This window comes from Drosophila grimshawi, unplaced genomic scaffold (genome assembly GCF_018153295.1).
Source record: "Drosophila grimshawi isolate 15287-2541.00 unplaced genomic scaffold, ASM1815329v1 contig_80, whole genome shotgun sequence".
Taxonomy (NCBI): Eukaryota; Metazoa; Arthropoda; class Insecta; order Diptera; family Drosophilidae; genus Drosophila; species Drosophila grimshawi.
Genome location: NW_025063639.1, coordinates 892,327 through 912,500, shown reverse-complemented (window position 1 = coordinate 912,500; position 20,174 = coordinate 892,327). Strand labels below are relative to the sequence as shown.

At 37.1% G+C, this 20,174-nt stretch overlaps 3 protein-coding genes across 3 annotated transcripts in view; all 3 read left to right on the top strand.

The window, feature by feature from the left end:
* LOC6570267 (transcriptional activator cubitus interruptus) overlaps positions 1 to 1,887 on the top strand; it is a 10,868-nt gene extending 8,981 nt beyond the window's left edge. Inside the window, exon 7 of the mRNA XM_043215879.1 lies at positions 1 to 1,887. This exon is cut by the window's left edge and continues 213 nt beyond it. Within this exon, the coding sequence (XP_043071814.1) occupies positions 1 to 1,887 (1,887 nt within the window).
* Positions 1,888 to 3,477: 1,590 nt separating this feature from the next.
* LOC6570268 (plexin-B) lies at positions 3,478 to 12,783 on the top strand (the record flags this gene model as incomplete). Its single annotated transcript, XM_001996487.2, has 6 exons — positions 3,478 to 4,015; positions 4,658 to 6,780; positions 7,749 to 10,362; positions 11,190 to 11,785; positions 12,015 to 12,197; positions 12,272 to 12,783. Coding segments are annotated over 6 exons (6,162 nt in total), but the record flags the coding sequence as incomplete, so codon positions are not given.
* Positions 12,784 to 18,561: 5,778 nt separating this feature from the next.
* On the top strand, positions 18,562 to 19,800 carry LOC6570269 (bone morphogenetic protein 4). The gene is made up of 2 exons (XM_032742046.1): positions 18,562 to 18,586; positions 18,704 to 19,800. Exons 1-2 carry the CDS (start codon positions 18,562 to 18,564, stop codon positions 19,255 to 19,257), a joined length of 579 nt encoding a protein of 192 aa, XP_032597937.1. The 3' UTR covers positions 19,258 to 19,800.
* The last annotated feature ends 374 nt before the right edge of the window (positions 19,801 to 20,174 follow it).

Below are 20,174 nucleotides of genomic sequence, written 5' to 3'. Positions count from 1 at the left end.
GCCACGGCAACAGCTACAGTTGCTGCAACGGCAACGGCAGCAGTTGCTGCCACAATTTGCCGCCAGCCTTTTCGGAGTCGCCTCCAAACAAAAAGCAATTCGTTGCTATCGAATATACCCGAAACTAATCGCGCCATTGGCATCATCGAACTGAACCAGCGCATTACGGAACTCAAAATGGAGCCGGGCACAACTACGGCTGATTCGCAAGTGCGGCGCGATAGTCAAAATTCCAATGCGAGCACCTATTACTGCAGCATGCCGAGTCGCAGGAGTAGTCAGTGCTCGCAGCTCTCCTCGATTTCCACGATGAGACCGGGTATGGTTTATAATACGGCCGTAGCGACGCCATCACTCTATGATCCCATTTCGCCGGGCTGTTCCCGGCGTTCAAGCCAGCTCTCCAATGTTCAAGCAACAACTGGAAATGGTATAAATTTAAATTCAATTTCCAATTTCAATTCCAATTCCGGCTTTACTTTTACGGCAAATCGTATTGGAAATGGGACAAGAAATGCAACGGGAAGTGTCATTGGAAATGCTCTTGAAATAGTGCCTGGAATTAGGCCTGGAAATGGGCTTGGCGTCACGTCTGGAATGAGGCCTGGAAATTCCATGGGAAGTGATTTTGCCATGGGCAATTTGAGTCTGCCGCCGCCGCCCTCCTCCCACCTCATAGCCAGTCACTTGCAGCGCTTGAATCAACAACAGCCGCCTGGTGCTGCTCGCTCTTCCAGTGGAATGCTGCAATTTCCAGCCAATTATTATCACAATTCGCCAAACGAACTGGAACAATTTCGACGCCAATCGGAACCAATCGCCTGCCGGAATCAGTTTCAAATGCAACGCAATCGCAGCAGTTCGACAACAACAACAACAATAGTTCCAGTGTCAGTGCCTGTTCCAGCACCAGTACCAGTTCCAATGGCAATTCCAACTGCAAATTTAAATCATCCCAATGAGCAAGTTGTTAATTTAGACGAAGTTGAGGAATTAATTTTGCCCGATGAAATGCTGCAATATTTAAATCTGGTCAAGGAAACGGAAAAGCCCAAAGCCAGGACTGGCAAACAGGAGTTGCAAAACGTAAAATCAAGTTCCACTAAAACATTTACAACAAATGCAAATCTTTCCAAATTGCCGGCACCACTGGCAAGTCCCAGCCTGGAACTGTTATCGCCACAATCGGCTCACACTATGTCAGCCCTGGGCAGCCCATACTCGCAACGGAACTATGAACTAGAAGCGAACCACCAAAGTCATCGCTATCAGCCCACAAATCTCTACAATCAAAATAATTATCAACTCGCCGAAAATCCACAAAATTCGCAACAAAATCAGCTCATTGATTCGTCAATGACTAGTTTGCCGGAACTGGTTCCGACGCTGCCCAAAATGAACCAAAGTGAGCAGCTTAGCTGTGCAGCAGCAGAAATTCAATGTGGCGTCGTCAGCCAATCACAGCTTTCGCCCACTGCAGCGCCAGCTAACGGCCAGAATGCGCAAGGGCAGCAGCAGCAACAACAGCAGCACCAACAACAGCAATTACAACAACAGCAGTTACAACAACAGCAACAACAACAGACATCTATGCAATCGGATACATATCAGCGCACGCTGGAATATGTGCAGAGTTGTCAAAATTGGATGGAGAGTAACAGCAACAATGACAGCAGCAATATCAGTCTGTCAGTTCATGTGCAAATGGCTGCCAATAGAACAGCAACAGTAGCAGCAGCAGCTGTACAAAACAATCACATTTGGCCGGATGTGAGCAGCTCAACGCATCCACATCCGCATCCGGGTGGCAATATGATTATCAATGATATGACAACTTCATTAAACTCGCTGCTCGAAGAGAATCGATACTTGCAAATGATGCAGTAATACAATATCGATAATGTCATCGATACTAGTTACTACTACTAATTTACTTAAAATACGCATACTTACGTATCTCGTTAAAAGACCTATCCTCAATTTAATTTTTAAATACCTAATAAATTTAAGGTTTTGGAGATTAGAATTTGATTTGAGAATTTGAAAACCAAAACTAACTTTTAGAGCATAAATATAAAAATGTACTTATTTAGTTTCAGTTCAGCTCACACAGTTCACACACCCAAATACACACACACATCCAAATATACACACACATCCAAATACATACATACTCCCAAATACACATACACACACCCAAAAACACACAACATACACACAACATTCTTTGCTAGTTAAATTATTAAGCCATAAACACCAAGTTGCATTTCTTATTTAAGTTTTAGCTTTTAATACTATAATCTAAATACTAAGGTTCATATTAATTATATATTAATATGATGTGTCTTCCCAATTTTAAATGATTATTTAATAGCATCGGTCAAATAAATTAAATATTTACATTTTGTATGGTTAATATATACTTAATATGTTGTCAAGTTTATTCTCGATGAGCAGTATTTAAATTCTGGGAACTGTCTATCAACTATGCGCAAACTGCACTGGTAATGCTCAAGTTGTTCGGAGCTACGCAATAATAAATAAATTAACTAATTGCCTTTTGTATTCTACACAAATTCATAATGAATATTTAATATCTGGTAAATGCAGCAAATAAAGCCACTCCATATTTTTAAATACTTCGCCTCCTATAGAAAAACAGTCTGGCCACTTGCTCAATCGTCACTGTTAATGCTCAAGGAGCACTGTTTATCCTCCTTTTAATATGCTCTTGATCAGCGCAATTATAAACAAATTAAATACATTTATGAATTAATTATAATGAATATTTAATATATGTTAAATGCAGAAAACCAAGCATTTTCCTTACATAAAGTCTGCAACGAAAAGGTTTAACAAACCCAATTCAAATGTATTTTACTTAATTGAAATGTCATACCAGCTTGCTAAATGTTTCGCATGTCTGGCTACCTGCTCAATCCGCACTGTTAACGCGCCCAAGCTGCGTACTAACGCAAATAGCAAATGTACACAAAGTAGCCTGACCAATTTACTCAAACGGTACTGCTTATGCGCCTGTTAATGTGCACTACATACCTGGAGTGTGTTAATCGCTTATGGTATTATCGATATTTCGATAGGCACTATTATGAAAGTATACACTTTTTTCCACCAACTATAGTTGCATATGTGTTTGCGCGTGTGTATGCGTGTGTGCGTTCGTGTTTAAGCCAGAATTCTTTCTTTTTTTTTTGGTTCGTACAATAATTAAGTTAAAACAAACGCAATTCAGCATGTGAAACACGAGAATGAAGTTAAACACAGAATGTGATTGATAAAAAAAGAGCATTGATAAATCGCTGGCTGTTCAAATTGCACAACGCACTCCGCCTGCAAACTCCCTATGAAAAAAGAGAAGAGAAAGAAAAATAAAAAACATACACTGAGAGAAAGAAAAACACACACAATTTTAGAATGGTGTTGCAACAAAAACAACAACAAAATGGCGCCGCCTCTATTGTTATTATTATTAGCTATGCATTATTATTTAATGCAATTAATATTTCACATGGAGCCAGAATAAAATCTTCACCGGAATTGGAAACAAAACAATTTACATCCGGCGATATTGTTGCTCAATTTATATTGCCACCAATTTTGAGTGGCAACTTTCAGCAGTCTTCTGCTGCGTCTTTCTCCTCCACCTCAACTGTGGCTAATTTGGGAAATCGTACAAATGGAGCTGGAGCTGGAGCTGGAACTGGATCTGGTTCATCCTCAGCACAAGTGAAAAATTATTTCACACATTTAACATTTGATTTTACGCATAATGTGCTTTTTGCCGGCGCCACAAATAAAATCCTCAAACTCAACGAGAATCTGAGAGTCCTCGAGGAGGCAGTAACGGGCCCCAAACATGATGCACCTCAGTGCCATGCCGGGGGTTGTCCGGAAGATGTGGAGACCTCGCTTGTCAATAACTATAATAAAATACTTGTGGTGAGCTATGCCAACAACGAAGGCATTCTCATATCTTGCGGCAGCATACGACAAGGTACGAATCCGTTTATAGGTCTATTTCTATATCTAAATGTATGTATAGATTTATATACAGCTGGGATCAATACAAAAATATATATGAATGGCATAGTTGTTATTAATTAATTATTTATTTACTTTACTTATTAATTTATTACTTTTTTTTATTTATTTACTGTTTATTGTATTTATCAATTTATGTACTCATTTATTTATTTAGCCATTTATTGAATTACTTATTTATTTTTTGTGTCAACTAAAGTCAAAAAGTATAAAATAGTTCAGATTAAACAACAAATACAATTAAATTAAATTTCAATTAAAAAACAGGTATTATACGATTTCTGGGCGTATTTAAATGCATAATGACAAAAATAGTAACAACAAAATGAGTTTAAATGTAGTATTTATAAATGCTTATTTAAATTATTATTTAAACTTATAATTATAATAGTATTGGATTAGCAAAAAATGGCTTAGCTATATTTATTTAATGCCAACTAAAATCAAATAATAATTTTTCTCAATAGCTCGTTCAGTTTTAAATATTTTATATACAAATGAAATAAATATTAAATATTGATCGTAGCTATATATTAATATTATAAATATATATATATTTATATATATATTATTTAATATCTTTATTTTTTTGTAGGTGCCTGTGAAATTTACAATTTGCAGCGTTTTCCTGCCTCGCCGCAATTTGTGGCAGTTCCGCTGGCTGCCAACGATGAATATGCGTCAACCTATGCGTTTGTGGGTCCTGCCCGATATTCGTGGAAGGAGGAGGATATACTCTATGTGGGCACCACGTTTACAAATGTCGGCGATTATCGACACGATGTTCCGGCAATATCCTCGCGACGTTTGGATGATTTAAACTACGCCGAGTTCTCGATACAACAATCGATTATCAATATTGATGTTAAGTATCGAGATCATTTCCTGGTGGATTATGTTTATGGATTCAATTCATCGGAATATGCATATTTTGTGCTCGTACAAAAGAAATCACATTTGGCTGAGGAGGCCGGCTATGTGACAAGATTGGCACGTATTTGCATAACGGATCCCAATTATGATAGCTATACGGAAATAACGATCACTTGCACTGCGACCGATGAACATATCGATTATAATATCCTAAGGGACGCAAAAATAACGCACGCCAGCCAAAAGTTGGCCCATCAAATGGGCATCAAGCGGGATGATCATGTCCTCGTCACCGTCTTCTCCCCCTCCAAGGAGATTAGTGATCAGCCGGAGAATAAATCGGCGATGTGTATATATAGCCTGAAAGATATCGAAGATACATTTATCGAAAATATACACATGTGTTTCAATGGCACCATTAAAGATCGCAATCTTGGCTATATATCCGGGACGATAAACGACGGACGCTGCCCAATTGTGGGTTCATTGGGGAATATCTATAACTTTTGCAATGTGGGGCTAAAGATCAGTGGAGTTGCGCCGATTTTGGCCCATGCCTTATTCCATTTCGATAATGTATCTGTGACATCGGTGACGGCAACAACAACAACCGATCAACAACATTCGTTGGCCTTTCTGGGCACCGAGCAGGGTGCCATTAAGAAAGTACTCCTCTCAGGTCAAAAACCCGGCGAATATGAGGAAATTGTCGTCGATGCTGGTAGTCGTATATTGCCCAATACGATGATGTCACCGAGAAAGGATTTCCTCTACGTCATATCCTTGCGTAAAATAACCAAATTACGCATCGAACATTGCTCGGTTTATGCGAATTGCACGGCCTGCTTGGAGTCGAGAGATCCATTCTGTGGCTGGTGTTCGTTGGAGAAACGTTGCACGGTGCGCTCCACTTGTCAACGGGACACTTCTGCCTCACGCTGGCTATCCTTGGGCTCGGGACAACAGTGCATCGATTTCGTGTCCATCGAACCGGACAAAATACCCATCACGGAGCTGACGCAGGTCAGACTGGTTATACGCACTTTGCCGGAGCCGTTTAATGCAAAATATCGTTGTGTGTTTGGTAACTCGACGCCAATCGACGCAGAGATCTTGCAACAGGGCTTGGCCTGTGGCACGCCACCAATTGAGGAGCGTCCGCAGATAGCCAGCAACATGGATCATGTTTTGGTGCCGTTGGCTGTTAGATCTTCGGAGACAAATAAGGATTTTGTGTCGCGTTCCTTTGCCTTCTTCGACTGTTCGCATCACGGCAATTGTCAGTCGTGTGTGCGGAGCTCCTGGAACTGCAACTGGTGCATCTTTGACAACAAATGCGTGCATCGCTCCGAGCAGTGCAGGAACATGGAGAGCGCCATTGCCACAGACACGCAATGTCCGCATTTGAAGAGGAATCTCTCACCCATCCTGTTGCCGGTTCGCGTGCCCAAAGAGATCCGCCTGGAGATTGAGAACCTGCCCAAGCCAAAGAGTGCCCATGCCGGCTATTTGTGCACCATTCAAATTGAGGCCGCTCAGATGCTTCTGCCCGCCCACATCGAATCGAATCGCATCGTTGTCTGCGAGAAGACACCCTATTTCTATGAGACGAACACCCATGAGTATGAGGCCAAGGTGGACATCACCTGGAATCGGCAGCATTATGTCGATACAGCCACCGTTATCTTGTACAAGTGCGATGTGCTCGGCTCACATCGGGAGCACGCCGATTGCAGTCTCTGCGTCACCAGGGATCCCAAATATCAGTGCGCCTGGTGCAGCAGCTCTTGTGTCTACAACGAGACCTGTGCCGCCGACTCACCAACTAGTCATGGATTCGATTCGGTTAGTTTCCCTCACAGTACACAAGATTTATTAATCTTTAATAGATATTTTTATATTGCTATTTCAAATACATAGTTTTCTACAGAACTTCATCTTCTTTGGCATATGGCACTCTAACCCCCTCCGCCCCAAAATATTTTGTATGGCTATATCATGCGTAGTTTTTGAGTTAGAGCCGTCAAATTTTGTAGTTATATTACTGGTAGCCGCCCTTAAGAATCGATTTTATAGCCACGCCCACATCTGAGCCCAAAATCACCAAATCCGTCGTCCGTCTACTTGATGTATTGTGCCCCTTCCGAGGCAATAGTTCCACCATCAACCCCATCTCCCTCACGAATGCGAGAATCTTTGTTGGGTTGAGCGCTTCGATGTCTTTGAAACTCAATATGTATCCCTAGGATGCTGCATCTTCTTTTCTGCTAGGATGTGCATTGAGGATTCTTCCTCGCTTTTACAAAACCATGCATATTTCGCTGCTATAGATGCCTAGTTCAGTTAGGTGACTTGTTAGTCTACAATGCCCTGTCAGTAGACCGGTGAGTATCCTGCTTTTTCCCATGGTTATTACTTGCTCAAATCGCTTAAGATTATAACCATCCAAAAGACATCTGGCTTGTCGAAGTCCTGGTGCTTGTGCCCAGCTCCGTTGTCGCCTCTGTCTTCCTTTAGTTATTTATAAATATAAAGTATATATATTAATTTATTTAAATATATCCATATTGACACCAATTAGTGTAACTCGATAAAAGCACTCTTAATCAACCGAATATATTATTGAATTAAGATTATACATTATATTCATTCTTATTCATTCAAGTTAATATAATTATATTATATTCATATATTTATTTATTTAATTTTATCTATATATACAGCAGTTAGAGTAAATCGATAAAAACTCTGTCTTTATCAATGAAATACACTATTGAATTGAGTAATTATATTGTACCCACATCTATTCACAGCACAACCATGTGCAGTTGCAGAACGAGTGTCCGCGGCCGCGAATAGACATCATCAAGCCGTTGTCGGGTCCCATCGAGGGCGGCACATTGGTGACGATTGAGGGCAGCAATCTAGGCATACGCGAAGAGGATGTGCGTGGAAAGATCTCCATTGGCAGCGTGCCCTGCGAGTTGGTTAATTATCAAATTTCCGTCAAGATCGAATGCCGCACTGGCGCCGCACTGCGCGAAATGTCCGCACCGATTAAGGTGGCCAACGATGCTGGCTACACGGAGTCCAGCGTACAATTCCACTTCAAGGATTTGCAGCTAACGGGTCTCTATCCGACAGTGGGACCCAAATCGGGCGGCACCCAGCTATCGCTGCTGGGCAAGTACCTGAACATAGGTTCGAGCATTCGAGCTTTTCTGGATGAGTACGAGTGCCATATCAATGTCACCCAGGCCTCGTCTTCGCGTCTCTCCTGTACCACTTCGGAAGCAACGCAACCGGAACCGATACGCTCGTTGCGTCTCGTTGTGGATGGCGCCAATCGGACATACACCTGCCAGCAGCAACAATTGGCGGCGACTCCACAGCACTCGCTGCTGCGCACCAATTACGGTTCTTATGCCTACAATTTGCCCACGCCTCCGTCGCCCTGCTCTATCTTTGATTACACGCAGGATCCGCGCATCATGCAAATCAAACCCTTGCGCAGTTTTGTCAGTGGTGGACGCATCCTAACCGTACACGGCATGTATCTGGACTCAATTCAGAATCCGGAGCTGGAGGTGTTCTTCGACAATGAGCGTGTGAACAAGACTTCCTGCACTGTCATCAATTCCAGCCAAATGGAGTGTCCTTCGCCGCCCATCAACAATAGGTTTGAGCTGTGGAAACTCGGTTTGGGTTTGCCCGATAAATTGGAGAGCAGTAAAAAGAAGCGGCAGACTTATCTGAGCGACAATTTCAATATTTATGCCACGGCTGGCTCGACTGCCTCCAGTTATTTTGCGGCACACAAAATGGACGTGGCAGCGTTTGTCAAGATGCACGATCAACTTAATCTGCAGCTTAGTTTTGTCATGGATAATGTGCAATTGGTGCGTGATTTGAACAAATACTTTCATGATATACGCAGCACAATTGTTTATCTGACCGATCCGCGTTATCTGCCGTTTCCCAGCGAGGATGGCGTTAAACTTTACAAGGGCGACACTTTGGTTATCGAGGGGGAACTCTTGAATCTAGCTGCCGATGAGTATGATGTAAATGTCACCATTGGCACCGCACAGTGCAATATAACCAGCTTGGCCCTGACGCAGCTGCTCTGCATGCCGCCGGAACAGCAGCCTGCGGCGACGGATGAGAATGGTGTCGAGCAAGCCAAGGATTTGCCCCTGGTCGTCGTCAAAGTCGGTCGCAATTTGCGATTTGTCATCGGTCATCTGCGATACGATTTGAATAAACCGTATGCTATTTCGCATGCAATGCTGGGCATCATTTTAACAGTCGTCGCTTTGATTATAATACTCGTCATCATTTTAATCATCTTCCGGCGGCGGTCGACGCAGGCCGAACGGGAATATAAACGGATACAGATCCAAATGATCACCTTGGAGAGCAATGTGCGCTCCGAGTGCAAACAAGCCTTTGCCGAGCTGCAGACGGACATGACCGATCTGACGGCGGACCTCGAGAGCAGCGGCATACCTACACTGGATCATGTCAATTACATCATGAAGGTCTTCTTTCCCGGCGTCTCCGATCATCCCATCCTAAACTCGCCAAAAATGCGGGCTGGCCTCAATCAGCATAACAATTACGATGCAGCTATGATGCAGTTTGAGCAGCTCATAAGCAATAAATACTTTCTGCTCACTTTCATCGAAACGCTGGAGTCGCAGCGTGCCTCCTTCTCCATTCGGGATCGTGTCAATGTCGCTTCACTGCTGATGATTGTGCTGATGCACAAAATGGAGTATGCCACCGAAATATTAAAGTCTCTGCTGCTGCGACTCATTGACAAGTCGCTGGCCAGCAAGCATCCGCAGCTGATGCTGAGACGCACGGAGAGCGTTGTGGAGAAGATGCTGACCAACTATTTGGCCATTTGTATGTATGATTATCTCAAGGAATATGCCGGCTCCAGTCTCTTTCTGCTTTTCAAGGCGATCAAGCACCAGGTGGAGAAGGGTTTGGTCGATTCGATTACGCACGATGCTCGCTACTCGCTCTCCGAAGAGCGTTTGCTGCACGAGCAGGTCTCCCATGCGATTGTCATCCTGCACATCCTACAGGACGATCTCGATGAGAAGGTGCAGTGTCGCGTCAACGATTGGGACACCATTTCCCAAGTCAAACTCAAAATACTCGATGCGATCTTTAAGAATACACCCTTCTCGATGCGTCCCGCTGTCCATGAGGTGGACCTGGAGTGGCGACACGGTCGCGGTGGACACTTAACGCTGCAGGACGAGGATCTGACCACCAAGACCATCAACGGCTGGAAACGATTGAATACTCTCTCCCACTATGGGGTCAAGGAATCGGCGGTCATGTCCCTGATTGCCAGACAAAACGATAGCTACAATATGCCATATGGCAAGCAGCAGGCGCCTTATCATAATTGTAAGTATTTCAATTGAGTAATTAACTTTGTTAATTACTCATAATTACTCTCATAAGGTGCTAAATCCTTGTTTTTAATGTAATCGTTACTTAGTTATTCAAATAGACTTATTACTTTATGCTCATTTTTTAATATATTTTAATGTCTTAGTTATTTAATAATTATAATTATAATTAGAATAATTGATTACAGAATACTTTATTAGTGGGTTTAAATATTAATAATTCTAATTAGAATTAGGATAATTATTTACAAAACAGTTTAATATTATTTTTTAAATATTATTATTAATATTCTTATACTTAACTCACAAAGTTATTTCATAATTTTATAATTAGAATAATTAATTACAGTAAACTTTTATATTTAATACAACATTTTGAATAGTTGCTTATTACTTGCAATTAAATTATGATATATGATATGATTATGATAGCTTAATATCTAATTTGTAGAGTAATATAATAATTCTAATAATGATTGTTGTTATTTATTATTATTATTTTTTAAAACGTATTATTATTATTACTCTGTATACGTATTTGTATCGTTAATAATTATAATTATAATATTATTATGTTATATTTATTTTCAAAATATATGTATTATTTTTCATTAAATTATTGATTTTCTTCTACACATTTTTAATATAGTATTATTAGTAGACTAATTAGTAATAGTCTTATATGAATCATCTAATAATTCTAATAATAATATTGATTTATTATTTATTTATTATTTTTATTATTATTGATAATTAATTTTTTTTTTTTCCTCTTCTTTATATTATCTATAATATGTCAATCTGTTCTCCTCTTCGTTGCAGTCTATTATATAACCAACTCGCAAAGTCATATTATAATCAATAATGATATTGAGTCGGGACTGCAGCAGCCACGCCTCTATCACCTGGTCAAGCCGACTATGCCCGACCACTATATGAATATCAAGAACTCTGCGATGTCGGGCCATGTGTTGGCCACTTCCCAAGGGGGGGGCTCTCATTGCATGGGCAATGGCATCGAGCGAGTGAACAAAACCATTCCCGAAGTTTATTTAACCCGCCTGCTGGCAACCAAAGGCACTATTCAGAAGTTTGTCGATGATTTCTTCTCCATAATCCTGACGGTGAACGAGGAATTGCCCCCAGCAGTTAAATGGCTATTTGATCTGCTCGACGAGGCTGCTCGGCGTTATGATATAGCCGATTCGGATATATTGCACGCCTGGAAATCGAATAGTTTACCCCTGCGCTTCTGGGTCAACTTCATCAAGAATCCAGATTTTATATTCGATGTGAACAAGACGTATTCAGTGGATTCTTGTCTCAGTGTCATTGCCCAGACTTTTATGGATGCCTGCTCGACGACGGAGCATCGTCTGGGCAAGGATTCGCCCTCGAATAAGCTGCTATTTGCTAAGGTTAATCATTAATTAATTAGTAATAATTTATTTATTTGTGTATATATACATATTTATTTAATAATATTTATTTATTTGTAAATATCTAGTATATTTATAATTATTTAATTATATTTTAATACTAATTAAGAGTACATTTATATATATATATTTATTTAAATATATCTCTATATTTTATTTTTATTATTTACTTGTTTACACATATCTAATACATTTGTAATTTGTACAGGATATTCCTAATTATCGTACAATGGTCAAGGAATTTTATAGGGACGTCGCCCGTCTACCCCAAATCAGTGACCAGGAAATGAGCACCGCCATGCAACAGTTGTCCGTTCAACAAATCGATGAATTCGACACAATCTCAGCACTCAAGGAACTCTACATTTATATAACCAAGTATAAGGAGCAGGTGAGCGCATCCATTTAATACTCATACTCATACTTATCAAATAGCTCACTTAATATTCAATTATTCACTTTTAGATAATGGACGCCCTCGATGCGGATCCGAATTGCAAAAAGATGCATTTGTCGAGCAAGTTAGAGAGTGTGGCATGCACCCTCGATGGAGAGGATACCTCAAACTGCTGACGACAAGAATCAACTGCTCCAAATGTGATTCAACATAACACAACCGATAAACTGACCACCATCAACTCGAACTCCAATTCCAACTTAAATTCACTTCAGAGTTACTCTAAATTGAATGCATTCACACATCAAACTATGCTATTGAGTGCCAATTCGAGATTGAAACCATCACGCAGTTAATTTAATACAAATCCCATTTTAAATTCCAATTTAGAGTTCAGCTTCAGTATTGCAGCAGTATTTAAAAATGATTTCGTTTATTTAGTATTTAATAATGCACTCTGAATGTGACTTAAAAAAGGAATATTCAAAAAAGTAACCAATTAAAATCAACATACTTATTCCGATACGCCAGCGTTTAGTAATCATATTGGTTATTTTAATTACGCTAAACAAAAAAAACATCGATTTGTATATATATATATATATATGTGTGTATCTATATATATATATATATATATATATATCCAGATATCTATGACTGAATTGTATAGAAACTCTCAAATGGAAAAGTTTGCTAAACAAAAAAAAACACATTTGTTACAGGCAAAACATATATTGCATTTATAATTATAACATTTTAAGGCCTAGGCTAAGTTATATATATATATATATATATATACGATACTTCCAATTAAGGAGTATATCACAAATATACTTTTAAAAAGCATTTAGAGCAGGTGCTTTATCGAAATTAATTCCATATAAACATTTAAGAATGTCAGCAAAAAATAAGAACAATTATTCATAACCGAGTTTCTTTTCAAACAAAATTCATTTAATGTGCATTTAATATTTACCAAATTTTTTTAAAAGAGTTCGCATTATTCTGCCCCTTTCATTCGGCTCAAAATTGAGCAAAGTTCTTTAGAACATGTGATATATATTGTATTAAGGATTCGTATCAATTTTGTTTATCATCGAATAACTCTCACAAACATTTAATAATTATTAATGATATGCTTCACAAAAAAATAATAATATTAAAATATATGATTTATATTCTCTAGTTTTTAATTGATTTTTAGCTTGTATGCTCGAATAAAAGTAGTTAAAATATGTCTGAATAGCCTTACGATTGGAATACACGTTAAATTAGCATTTAGGTGTTTAAAATTGTACTCAAAAATGAAAATTAACTCGATAAAAGAAAAAAACCTAAAGACAATTATTAAATTGCTTTTAATTTTATTTGATTTTTTATAAGCAGATATTTACAGATATATTTGTATGCTTGCTGTACCTATAATTTTGACGACTACTGTAGATATAAATATACATTAACAATTTATGAATCAATAAAAGAAAACAAAACAAAGAAAAATACATAAATATATTAAGCTATATTTAGAGACAGTAGTATGTACTTATGTATATACAATAATATATATATTAACATAACAACAACAGCATATTTCTAAGTGAATATAATTATGTATTAACTGTACTATTTTTAATAAAGTCCATTAAGTTCTTTAACATTTATTTTAATTATTTTATATTTAAATTTTCTACAGATTGTTTAGCTAGTCGAATTCCCTTTTAAACGCATTTAAGTTTAAGCACAACTTCAACGATCGATTACACTGAAATGCCAAGCGGCTGTTATGCGCACCTTGAAGCTTAAAAGCGCCACACTGCGGCGCTTAGGCAAACCAAGCTCAAAGCGCTTAGCACTGCTAGCATTAAAATTCGCTCGAAATTTAAATCTATTAAAGTTGCAGCAACAGCAGAAAAAAACAATCGCCATATAAAATATACATTTAATCTGTGAAAACCCATAATAACAAATTGCGATGCCCATCAATTGAATATAAATTTAGAGATAAAGCTTTGATTCTGCTTGCTCAACGTTAAAACCCTCTGCCGAAATTTCAAATGAATCACATGAAATATTCAAGAATTCCCGCTGACGTTTACACAAATACAAACAAAAACACTGCTTGTGTGTGTGTTGTGTGATTGCTGTTGCTTATCTTGAGTGTATGTGTGTGTTTGTTTACATAAGCAGCGGCTCTCCATGTAAAAAGCCAGCCATTTGATTTTAGTGTACAACTAATTATCGCTTACAAAGAATGTTTACGTTGCGAGACGCCTATTTTTTCTTTTTATCAATGAAACGTTGACTGGCATTTCACATTTATCTTTAAAAAATACATTACATGCCCATAACAGAAGTGTACGCGCACACACACACACACGTGTACACAAAAAATTCCCATTAATATGTTTGTTTGCATTTAGAGTTGAGCGTGGGTCGTGCTTCACTCGTGACTTTTAAAACGAATGCAACGATTTATGCACTCACATGTGCGTAAACACAAGCTATCTATAAATAGCATATATGTAGATCGCGCCTGCTCGTGTCACGAACGAGTGAAGGCGTCGCAGCCCTAAAAAATACTGTTCACAAATAACAGTTGTATTTAATTAAGGTATACGTTAAGTCTTGTTGTTTGTTTGTTGTGTTTCTTTTTGATTTCAACACTCTGAATTTAGATGCCTTAATTTACACACGAAAGGTATGCAATTAATAACACACATCAACAGAACTGTGCAGAAATTATTTAGTTTTGCAATATATAAATTATGAATACATATAAATTATTAAATTATATCAATTAATCAATTAATAAGAAAACATAAACAATACTCTACAGAGACATGTAGATTGCTTAGGAGTTTTTTTATTTTTAATATATGAATTATAAAGATATACGACGTTTATAAAAGTAAAAACGCTATTGCTGTTGAAATGTGGCTCATCGATTTATTTTTCCCATAAGTAATAATTTTTTTCAATATATACATATTTTTTTAATATACGAATAATTAAGCCATATACATTTTTAATTTAATAAACAGTGCAGTTTGTAAAAGTAGAAACTTTTAGCACTTGAAATGTGGCTCACAGATTTATTTTTCCTATGAGTCATTTATTTTATTCAATATGTAAACTATTAAATTCACAGTTATTTATTTTTGTATATAATAATTTAACTAAATGTCAATAATAACATTTTAAATATTAAGCACAAATTGTGCCATTGCAAGTGTTGTTAACATGCGTGTAACAGAATATATTTAATGCGCGTCGCTAACAACTCACGCAGCTGAGGCAATTTATATATATGTGTGGGTGTGGGTGTGGGTGAATGTTTAAGTTGAGTACGCCTCGGCTGCTGCTGCCTTCCGCCTCCGCGTCTGCCTGTGCCGATGCTGCTGCTGCTGTTGCCTTTGCCCTCTCTGTATTGAGTGTGGCTGTTGTTGGTCGAGCAAGCTATGCATTCACTTACTGCTTGGCATTTCAGTTGAACACGAAGCGCCGAATGAACACGAGTACGAACGCGAGTGCGCATGCGAATGCGAATGTGAAATAGAAATACAAATTGAAACTTGCCGTCGCTTCGTGTAAATAAATAAACACACACACAAGAAGAAATGTGTGTGTGTAGGTCGATTGTTATTGTTAATTTCAACATAATACATGGAATCAACTGTGATCTTTAAATTAATCAAATTCAATAAATAGTCAACAGTATTTTTTTCCTGAAATATGTTAACAACAAAAATGTCAACACACATTTTTGCTGCTGTGTAAATGTAAATAAAAGTATGTAAAAGCTTCGATGGCCAATTAAACAAAAAAACAGTGTGTGTGGGAGAACCCCAAAAAAATAAAAATAAGAAGCAGCAGCAGAAGCAGCGGTGATCGATTTATTGCCATCTCGCTCAGATGCGAGGAGTAAGACGAAGGCGTCGGCGAAGACGTAGAGGGAGGGGGATGGGAACGGGGAGGGGGAGTAGGAGGCCATGTGTTGGTATCAAAATGCAAATACGCAATGAATATTTTGCAGCAACATTCCAAAGTATCTGGAACTGGAACTGGAACTGGCAGTGGCACTGGAACTCAAACTGGAATGATCACATTCGAATAGCTGTAAAAAGCCAACAAATAAATGAAAATTTAAATTTCTATTTGCGACCGATTGTATTCGATTGTTGTTATATCGATAAATTAGGAAAAAAAGGCAAAAATGCAACAACATTTTCCACATATTTCCTATATAAATTAACACAAATATCTTGGATAATTTTGTTATTATTATCATCCATAATTTTAACATGTAATTCAACACTGATTTCGCAAGGCAACGGCCAAGAAATGACAAGTGACACAGCTAGTGTTGGTAAAGCCAATTTAAATCAATTAAATATGAATAGCAAAAGTGAGCAAAACTATTTTTATTCAACGTTCAGTAATCGGCTCTTGCACGAATACAGTCTGATTAATCTAAGTCAAACACAACGATTATTAAATCAATCACACGAATTATTAAATCAAGCACCAAAGCAAATACGCAGCATACGAAGCGTTATTCGTCTTGCCGATAAGCAATCAAGTCATAGCAAAATCTACAGCCAAAAAAAAATACTCAAATCAGAAGAAGAAGCAGAAGCAGCAGAACTCGCCTTTGAGCGAAAGAAATCATCAACAAATCATGGTCATAATCATTCAAATCATCATAAAGCTCATCACCAAATGTACAATCGTCGAATTATTAATAAAGATAAACTAACCAAACTAGTTATGAACGGACTGGGACTAAAAAAATTACCGGATATGAAAAAGGTGAGAAGCAGGAGACCAATAACAAAATAATAATAATGAAAATTTATTTAAATTAGCTAAAAACGGTTTTTGCGGGGAATTTTTTAGTTTTACTGCTAGTGTTTTTTATAATTATTATACCTTAATGATTTATTTCACTTAATTATAATGCATTATTTATTATGTTTTTTATTTGGGCATATTTTTCTTTTACATTGATTTTTTCAATTTGATTGAATTAAATTTAAAAAAATAAAATGTATTTTAATTCCACATCTTTTGCTTTAACCGATAGTGTTTTAGAATATTTATTATTCCTTGATGATTTTTTATTTAATTATAATGAATTAATTTATTTATATATTTTACTTTTTATATTTGGTGTTTTTTTATTTGTACTATTTTTTTTAAATATTTATTATTCCTTGAGGATTCATTTATTTATTTAGTTTTTATTATTATATATTTATTGATAATTAATTTTATTTTTCTTTAAGTGTAATTAATTAATTAATGTCTATAATTTATTTGGGCATCTTTTATTTTTTCTCAAATATTTATTATTATGAGATATATATATGAGATATATATTTAATATTATTAATTTTATTAATTTTTATATATTTTACTTATTTTATTTGGTGTTTTTTTTATTTGTACTATTTTTTTTAAATATTTATTATTCCTTGAGGATTCATTTATTTATTTAGTTTTTATTATTATATATTTATTGATAATTAATTTTATTTTTCTTTAAGTGTAATTAATTAATTAATGTCTATAATTTATTTGGGCATCTTTTATTTTTTCTCAAATATTTATTATTATGAGATATATATATGAGATATATATTTAATATTATTAATTTTATTAAATTGTAAGTAATTAATTTATTTTATTTGTTGGTCTTATACATTTACCAATTTGTTTTTAACATTTAGTTTATTTTATTTGATTTAATTCTAGTTGATTAATTAGTTAATTAAAATATTTATTTTTTTAATTTGTGCAGGCCACATTAGCCCAATTAGAATACTCTAGCAATATCTCGAATACTTGGAGCGACTTCGGAAACATCAGGAAACAGATAAGACGAGCGATGAATTCTTCAATGCATCCACACTGAAAATCTTAAGCATTGTGACAAATAGCTTCAGCGATATAACCCAAAAAAGATGGCGCCAAAAACGCGGAGCGACTAAAAAGAATAATAAAAAACAAGGCGATAAAACCAATATTTTGCTGCACTTTCCGCTGGCAATCAAAGAAAATGATTATAACTACGAGAAAGTGGATGAGGCAAATGTGCGGCTAATGCTGCTCTATAATCCAGCCCTGGCTGCTGGCCAAGGCGGCAGCAGACGTAAATTAAATAATAATAATCAGCAGCAGAAGAATAGAAACAATTGCGGCTCAACCGCCGCAAACCACGTTGCGCATCCGTTCGCAGCACGCAACAAACTGCGCAAGCATATTTTAAACTTGAAAGTGTATCAATTGTTGCCGCGACAGCGACGCCAGCAGCTCGACGCGCGTCAAATTGAGTTTTCCAGTTCGAATTCGAATTCAAATGGGGAGGAGACGACGCACAGCCAGTGGCTGGAATTCGATGTGACGCAAGCGGTGCGCAGTTGGATAAATAAGAGCCACGAGAATCTCGGCGTCGAAATTCAATGCGATAAATGCCGGCGAATTGGTGCGCGCATCTTAAGTGAATTCCATACGAATTCGTCGCCTGCTGAAAATTCGACGGCTGATAATATACCTGCTGATAATTCCCCCTGCTAATTTCCATTTGTCGCCTGTGCTGAATATTATCGGACACGTTGGTCACACGCACAGCGAGGCAGGCGTTCATCGTTCAGCGGCGCCGATTGGTCACACTTATTTCTCGCATACCTCACCGCACAGTCAACATCCGCTAAAGTGGCCCAATAGCTGTTACAAGTCGCATCAGCGCTGCTGTCGCCATCAGTTGAATGTCGCCTTTCAGGACATAAAAGGATTCGAGTTCATTATTCACCCAAAGACTTTTGATGCCGGCTATTGCCGCGGTCGCTGTCCGCCCCGCCACAATCCCGCCCACCACCACGCCCTGTTGCAGAGTCTGATGTGGCAACAGGATCACAATAGCGTGCCTCGACCCTGCTGTGCCCCCTCCAAGCTGACGGAGCTGGAGATTCTGCATTTCGATGAGGAGCACACGGACAAACTCAAGATATCCACGTGGAGCGATATGCAGGTCGTCGAATGCGCCTGCTCCTGAAATCAATCAGTCAATCAATCAATCTGAGGCTGAGAGACAAAAATATAATATATTATATATATTTATAAATACGGAATGCGCTTGCAGCTGAAATTAATCAAAATAGTCAATCAGAGGCTGAGACAGGCAATTAAATGTAAATATATATATATATATATATATATATATATGTATAATATTTTATTTATTATTATTAAATGCGCTTGCTCTTGAAATTAATCAGTCAACCACTCAATCAATCAATCAATGGCTTCGTGAGGCAATTAAATATATATCTAGTTATATTATTATTGCATGAATAAATCCTAAATGACCGTGAGTCAAAATTCCAATTTATTTGCACTTAAATTAAGTAAAGTTATCAAATGAATGTTCAGTCAAATATATTCTATATACTATATTCTCCTTAATTTGTGTAACACTAAAAAACATAAGCCTCCCAAAACTTTAATCTGATTTAAAGAATCGTTCGCTTAAAAATACTGCTTCAATTATCGTTTTGTTTCCTCTTTTTAGTGATTAGAAACAGAAACTTGAATAAAATTTAGCTCAAATTTCAATATAAATATTTACTTTATTTTATATTTATATATATTCTATATATATAATTATATTGTGCGGCTTAATTTTATATTTTTTGTGTCTAAATTCCAACACTTCGAAATAATTAAGTATTTACATAATTACGAATATTACTGTACTGTACATTCTTTAAAAAATATATAAGTATTTAAAAATAAATGTGTTTTAAGTAATTTTTACATGCCGCTATTTATTAATGATAAATTTGAATGGAAAATAAAAACAAATATTTAAAATAAACGATTTTTAGGCATTTTTTCGTTGATAATTTGCAGAATGAGAAACAAAACAAAGAGTGTAATTTTAAGTTAAGTGTAATGCTGCATTAAATTAAA

Coding starts and splice junctions, on each gene's coding strand:
- LOC6570269 (XM_032742046.1), top strand. CDS start 18,562: ATGGGGAGGAGACGACGCACAGCCA. Junction 18,587..18,703: donor GAGGAGACGACGCACAGCCA/GTGGCTGGAATT, acceptor GCGCATCTTAAG/TGAATTCCATACGAATTCGT.